Source organism: Cryptomeria japonica, chromosome 11, assembly GCF_030272615.1.
Source record: "Cryptomeria japonica chromosome 11, Sugi_1.0, whole genome shotgun sequence".
In the NCBI taxonomy this organism is placed as follows: domain Eukaryota; kingdom Viridiplantae; phylum Streptophyta; class Pinopsida; order Cupressales; family Cupressaceae; genus Cryptomeria; species Cryptomeria japonica.
The window spans coordinates 217,458,784-217,466,452 of NC_081415.1; the positions used below are offsets into that span (position 1 = coordinate 217,458,784).

Genomic DNA, 7,669 nt, shown 5'->3' on the forward strand with positions numbered 1-7,669 from the left:
TGGTCACAGTCACAGCAGGAGCAAGTTACACACTATCCTGCAGCGGTTACATGCATGCTCCAAACACAATATGATTTGAATCAAAGATTCTGCAACAGTTACAGATTGCATACTACAAACGACTGGGATGAAGAATGTAACCGAACGTTACAAGGAAGTTGAAACGATTGAAACGATTGAATTTCCTTGGCTGTCCATCATGGCATCAACAAAGCCTTTGCAGTCAAAGTGATGAGTAAGGAACAGATGAAAGCCTACAAATTGGCAGCTACGGAGAAGGAGATTCTGTCTTCATTGGATCATCCATTTCTGCCGTCTCTGCTTACCCACTTTGAGTCAGAGACTCATACATTTCTGGCCATGGAGTATTGTTCTGGAGGAGATAGTAACGTGTTGAGGCATAGGTAACCCAGTAAAACCTTTTCAGAGTCCACCATAAGGTGAATATTTGTGTTTGTGTGTTCTTCTATATTTCTAACTTGCATTTGGTGGATGTCTGCGTCCTGCTTTATTCTGATTTACATGCGGAAATAACCCAAACAACGCGTTCATAAAAAATTTCAATATCAATCTAATTATATTTGTTATGTTTTTGCAATCGGTATCGGGGGATTCTGGTGCATAAACTTCTCCTCTATAATTGGAGACTTTTTGAGAGAATAAACTAATTAAACACTTTGTAGGATTATCTTTGTTACTATATAATTGTGCAGATATTTTTTGTCTGTATATATAAGAGAGAGATTCCTCAAGGTGAACATGTGAAATAATGGTAATTGAAGTCATTTTTTTAGATGATCACCTGTCTTCATCCATGTGCAGGTTTTACGCGGCAGAGGTGATTGTAGCGTTGGAGTATTTGCACGAGAAAGGAATCGTATATCGAGATCTGAAGCCAGAGAACATATTGGTGCAAGATAGTGGGCACATAATGCTCACTGATTTCGATATGTCCCTGCGTCTCATATCTGATCATGGCGAATATAACGATTGGAAATCTCGTTCGTTTGTGGGTAGGGAGGAGTACATCGCACCAGAGGTCCTGTGGGGAAAATTCCATTCATACCCAGTCGACTGGGGGTCTTTCGGCGTCTTTCTATACGAAATGAGTCACAGTCAGACACCTTTTAGAGGGTTTAGTCGAAAGGACACCTTTGTGAATATTATGAGCAAGGACCCCTTTTTCTCATCCTCATCTTCTCTGGATGATCTTATTCAGAAGCTCCTTGCGAAAGAGCCGACAGAGAGGCTAAACAGAAAGCAAATAAAAAGCCACCAATTCTTTTGGGGCATGTGATGGGATCAACTGCAGTTTGTTTCTAGGCCTCCTTTTGTGCCGCCGCTCTCTCCTGAACCTCTTCTCACTTTTCACAAAGAAAATGAAGAAGAAGAAACAGAAGACATAAGCTGCGGCTCTGTGGAATGTGACTTCAAAGAAGACAACACGAGCAAATTTATATTTGGGGAGTTTTGAGACGATATGCTGTCCTCACTCCAGCTGATCATATCGCACTGTCCATAATATATGACGTTAGGTTGCTCATGCCAACAAGAGTAAAAATATGTGTGAGTTGGGATTCATAAGCACTTTGTTAGAAATGCATTCATAGATATGTATTCTAGGTGTGTAATTATAAATATTGTTTTACAAGCGTTGGAAAAATAATTGATAAGAATCAAGTCAATGATTGATTTGACCTCAAAAACTATTTATCTATTTAAAATTAAGGTGAAAGTAAAATTACATTATCAAAGTTTACATGTTTTCAATCTTATAAAATTAGATTAAAAAAATCACAATCAATTATTCATTATTATAGATGTGTTTGTTATTTTTAAAATATATTTATATTTTATTTTCTTTTATTTCTATTTTGATAATAATTTCACTTTATTTTGTTAAAATGTGTAGATTACCAAACAATTGTAGCAAAACCAACATCTATAACTTTTTGTCCTCTTATCAATATATTAAGAAAATGATAATAAATGTTATGAATGCAAATAATATGTATATGATTTCAAAAAAAATATTGTAAAAATTAGTTTATTATAGTAGTATCAATTTAGAAAGAGAAAGGAAGAAAAGAATCCTAATTTTTAATTTAGAAGGATCAAAAAGGAATTTATATGTTTCTAAATCTTAAACATAAAAAATATTATGTTTCAAATTTACATCTAATACACAAATATTTAAAAAATAATATACAATCTTTAATTTTCAATTTAGAAAGATCAAAAAGAATTCTTATGTTTCCACATTTTAATTTCTAAATTGGAAAAATTGAAATTACATACACAAATATTAAAAGAACTTTTTATGTCTCTAAATTTTAATCATAAAAATATAATGTTTCTAAATTAAAAAAAAAATCAAAACTATGTATATAAATAAATATTCTTAAAAAAATTATATACTCAAATTGTTTCATAAAGGTTAAACCCTCAAATTAAGATTACATTTTAATTATGGTTATGGTTAGGGTTGGAGTTTGATAAGAACTTAATTAGCTTTTGCTTTATAGTTAGAGTTTAAATTTTATTAAGTTTAGAGTTAGATTTAAGGTGATGAGTAAGATAATTTTAATTAAAAGAAATTTTAAATCTCTAATCTTACCTAATTGAAATATAAGCATAACCTAACCCTAAACTAAATTGAATGCTAACTATAAACCTAATTTAACCCTAACTCTACTCCACATTCAAACAAAACCTTAAATAAAATTGAACCCTAAACATACCAATAAACCTAATTGAACCCTAACCCTACACCACACTCAAAGAAAACCTTAAATGAAAATTGAACCCTAAACATATCAATAAACATAATTGAACCCTAACTCTAAACCTTTAATTAAACAATAAATCAAATTGACCTTTAAACCTAATGTTAAACCAAAATAAACCATAACCTTAAATATTATTAAACCTTAATACTATAACGAATTGAACCCTAAGCTTGAACCCTAACCCTAACTCTAACACTAAACCAAATTAAACCTTATCCCTTCAACAAATTGAATTGTAATCATAATCTTGATTTAACTTGAATGCTAACCCTTATCCTAATTAAAATTGTAACCCTATTGAAGTCTAATTTTAACTCTTAATAAACATTACCACAAATTGTAACCCTAATCCTATATGATAGTTTTGGATGCATTGATCATGCATTTTAGTTTCTATTATAATGTATTAATTTAAAAGAAATGAATAAGATGTCAATATTTTGGTTCTTATGGTAAATTAAGAAATACATTATTTTGTATTGATTTATGTTTGACTCCTACATGGAAGGCATGCTTTTATTCTAAATTCTCTTACCTTAACATATTTATTATTAAACAAAACATATTTAATGTATTTTTTCTAAAACAATCATTTTTCTGTATGTTGAATTGATATAATAGTTACTAGGGTTATGATTGAATCACAACACTAACCCTAACCCTTAATAATTGAAATCTAATTGAACTGTAATACTAAATCAAGTACTTATTCAACATTAACCATAATCCTAACAGTAACTCTAATTGATCCATAATCCTAACCCCAATAAATTTTTTACAATGGTAACCCTAATTATAACCTTACATTAACCCTAACCCAACCTTAAACCTAGCCATATTGCTAATTGAACCCTAGTCTTAAGCTCAAACCTTATCCTAAATGTAGACCCAGAACTAAACCCTAACCATAACCATAACCTAATCTTACCATAATTGAAATCTAACTATAACCTAACCCTAAACATAATCAAACCCTAATCCAAATTGAATTTTAGGCTAAACCCTAACCCTAATGGAACTTTATTCCTAATTTAATCCTAACCCTAATGTAACTAAATCATAACCTTAATTTAAACCTAATTTAAATGTAATACTAACCATAACTATAATTAAACCCTTATCATAATCAAACCCTAACTATATTTCAACTCTAATCCTAACCCTAACTATAATCTAACCTTACCATAGTCATACTATAATCATAATTGAACCCTAAATATAATTAAATATAATCTTAACCCTTAACACTAATTCATCTAACTGAATGGAAACCCTAACCTCACCAAAAACTTAACTAGATAACCATAGAAGTAAACCCTACATACAACATGAACCTTAATCTAACCCTAATTCAAACCTAAGCATAATATTAATTTAAGAAAATCCCAATATATCTTCAAAATATTGACCCAATTAAAAATAGTATTTATATAATTATAACCCTAACCCTAATTGTGCTTGAACCATGATTCTAATTAACCTATAAATTGAACCATATTTTAACCCTAATTATAACCCCAAAATTTATGCTACAATACTAACCTTAATCATAACATAATATTTACCCTAAACATAATTTGACTCCAACCCTTACCCCAAACATTATCTTAGAATAGTAACCATCATTATAGCTTAATCTTATAATAATTGAAACCTAATCATTAAAACCTAACCCTAAACTAAAAGAGAACCCTACAATCAAACCTTGACTACAACTTGAACCCTCTAAGAATAATTAAACCCTAGCCCTAAACTTAACTATAACCCTAATAGAATTTTAGCCCAAACCCTAATCCTCATTTAACACTAACCCTAATAGAATTGAATCATGATGTTTTTTCTAACCCTAATTGAATGACAATTCATACTATAATTAAACACTAACCATAATCAAACACTAACTACAATTAAACCCTTGCCATAATCAAATTCTAACAATAAGTGAACCCCTTACTGTAACTAACTATAACTTAACCCTTACTTGTAAAATATTTCTCACTAATTAAACCCCAATACTAACCTAATTTTAATCCTAATCCTAATTGTGCTTACACCAAAATGCTAATAAAACTATAACTAGGACCATATTTGAACCCTAACCGTAACCCCAAGATTTATCCTACAATAGTAATCTTAATCATAACATAACATTAACCCTTCCCCTAATTTAAGCTAACCTTAACCCTAACTCTTGTCTAAATATAATTGAACCCAAGCATTATCCTACAATAGTTTAACCCTAATTGTAGCATAACCCTCATTTAAACCTAGCCTAATGTTAACCCTAACAATAATTATGCTTGAACTACAATGCTAATTAAACTATAAGTTGACCCATATTTGAACCCTAACCATAACCACAAGATTTATTCTACAATAGTAACATTAATCACAACCTAACATTAACCTTAACCTTGACTCTAATCTAAATATAAATAAACCCAGCCATTTTCCTACAATAAAAACCTTAACCCTAAACCTAATCCTACCATAATTGAGACCTAACCATAACCTAACCCTAAGCTTCACTCTAACCTTGGAATTAAACCCTAATTGAAACCTAATCCTAATTAAATTTTAGCCCAATACCTAATCCTCATTTAACCATAACCATAATGAAATTGAATCATGTCCCTATTTCTAACCCTAATTGAACTATAATCCATACTATAATTAAATCCTAACTATAATTAAGCCCTTACCATAACCAAACCCTAACCATAATTGAACTCTAAATGAAACTAACTATAACTTAACCCTAACTCAAATATTTCTCTCTAATTAAAACTCGGTCCTAACTTAATGTTAATCCTAACCATAACTGTTATTGAACAATAATACTAACTAAACTATAAGTCAAACCATATTTCAACCCCAATGATAACCCCAAGATCTATCCTACGACAGTAATCTTAATGGTAATCTTAATGGTAATCCTACACTAAGCCTAAACCTAACCCTACCATGATGTTACTCACGAACCTAACCCTAACCCTAGCTCTAGCTATGATGTAAACCCTATCCCTATCCATAATCCTAAACCTAACCTTAACCCCAGCAATGATGTAAATAACAAACCTAACCATAACCCCAAACCATAACCCTAATCATAATAATTATCATAATTCTAATGATAACGCTAATCTAACCATCATCCTAAACCTTAAGCATAACAATAATCCTACCCTAAACTTAACCCTAACCCAAATTGTACTTTAATCCTAATCTATTCCTAACTTTAGTCAAGCCCAAACCCTAATCCTTATTGAACTTTAATACTAATTTAACCCTAATTCTAATGTAATTGAGCCATAACCCTATTTCTAGCCCTAACTTTGATCTTAACCCTAAAGGTAATTGTATCCCTAACAATAAAGTTAACCTTAACATTGAACCCTAACCCTAACCATAATCCTAAACCAAAACCAAACCCTAACCTTGATGCTAACTCTAACCCTAATCATAAATCTAACCTGAACCATGTTGTAAATATTAACCCTAATGCTAACCATAACCATAATACTCGCAATTAAATAAAGTTTTATATTATCATTAAATAAAGTTTAATATTTCTTAGATTTTAGAATTTGCTTTGATCTTGCAACACATAAATATAATATAAAATAGTATAAATAGATATTTGAAATTTCATATATTAATAATATAATAATATTATAATATAATTTATTTCAATACAAACAAATAAAAAATAATAATAATAATTGCAATAATAATATTACATATTATTGCAACAAACGTTATTAATATAATATTATATAGTTCTATTTTGATTTTTTTTATTGTTTCCCATGTTGAGCCGCGACTGCTACTAGCTTACATATATTTGATTTTAATCAAATATATATATAATATGTCGAGAGATATCCTTATTGAGGCGCCTATTAGAGTTTAGGTGCATGATAAAAATAGGCGCCTCGATAAGAATATCTCTCGGCGTATTATATATATATTTGATTAAAATCAAATATATGTAAGCTAGTTTTAGTTACACACACAGGGACACACAGGAACAGGTCAAGAATTCAGGTGAAGAAATTTTATTGGAAGTTATTGAAGGGATTAGGGCTCTTCTACAGATTTCTTCCAGGAAAGCTATACCAAGTTCGATGATTTCTTAGTTGTGTGTTGTATTAAAAATATTTCTATTTGTCTCTGCTTGATGTGTGTGTAAAATAATTGTCAAATCCAAAACCCTCTTCTGGTGAATTTGAATTTTGTTTTAAAATCCATGTCTGATGTGTATTTCTAATTTATGGGAAGTATGTAATTTTTGAGAAAATTAAGAGAAATTATTATAAAAAATTTGTTGGATTTTAGGATGCATGGAAATTTGCAAGATTTGTGAGAAAGGGTATTTACGTGAGAAATGGTTTTAATTACCTTAAGAAAATAAATTTAATTACACATTAAATTTATTTGGGTTAATTAAATTTTTAAAAAATAATATGAAGAAGGATTGAAATTTTGTGAAAATAGGAATTATTGGAAAAATATTGTTTTTTGTTATTATTGTTGTTAAAATTTTATTAAAATGAAATTATTGAAAAAGTATTGTTTTTTATTGTTCTGTTTATATATATATATATATATATATATATATAATAATTATAAAAAAATAAAAATAAATAAAAATAAATAAACACTACCTATGGTAGCATCCGCTACCGGCAGTAGTACTGTAGTACACAGTACTACCGACGGTAGCAGTGGTATCGGATGGTAGTACTAGCTACCGGCGGTAGCTTAGGCTACCGTGATAGGGGCTATTTGCAATTTTGAAAGTGGTTTTAATTATTATTTTATTTAATTTCTAAACCCTGTGCACTGTTTCGGCTTTCGTACCTAGGGGTTAGATAAAT

General features: G+C 29.9%; 1 protein-coding gene across 1 annotated transcript; it reads left to right on the forward strand.

Annotated features, from left to right (window-relative positions):
- Positions 1 to 231: 231 nt before the first annotated feature.
- Positions 232 to 1,297, forward strand: LOC131063817 (protein kinase G11A-like). Its single transcript, XM_057997765.2, has 2 exons — positions 232 to 404; positions 823 to 1,297. The coding sequence occupies exons 1-2, from the start codon at positions 232 to 234 to the stop codon at positions 1,295 to 1,297; spliced, it is 648 nt and encodes a 215-aa protein (XP_057853748.2).
- The last annotated feature ends 6,372 nt before the right edge of the window (positions 1,298 to 7,669 follow it).

What these genes read in the sequence shown, in the direction of transcription:
- LOC131063817 (XM_057997765.2), top strand. Translation starts at nt 232, where the DNA reads ATGAGTAAGGAACAGATGAAAGCCTACAAATTGGCAGCTACGGAGAAG. An exon ending in AGTAACGTGTTGAGGCATAG is followed by an intron (nt 405 to 822) that starts GTAACCCAGTAA and finishes ATCCATGTGCAG; the next exon opens with GTTTTACGCGGCAGAGGTGA.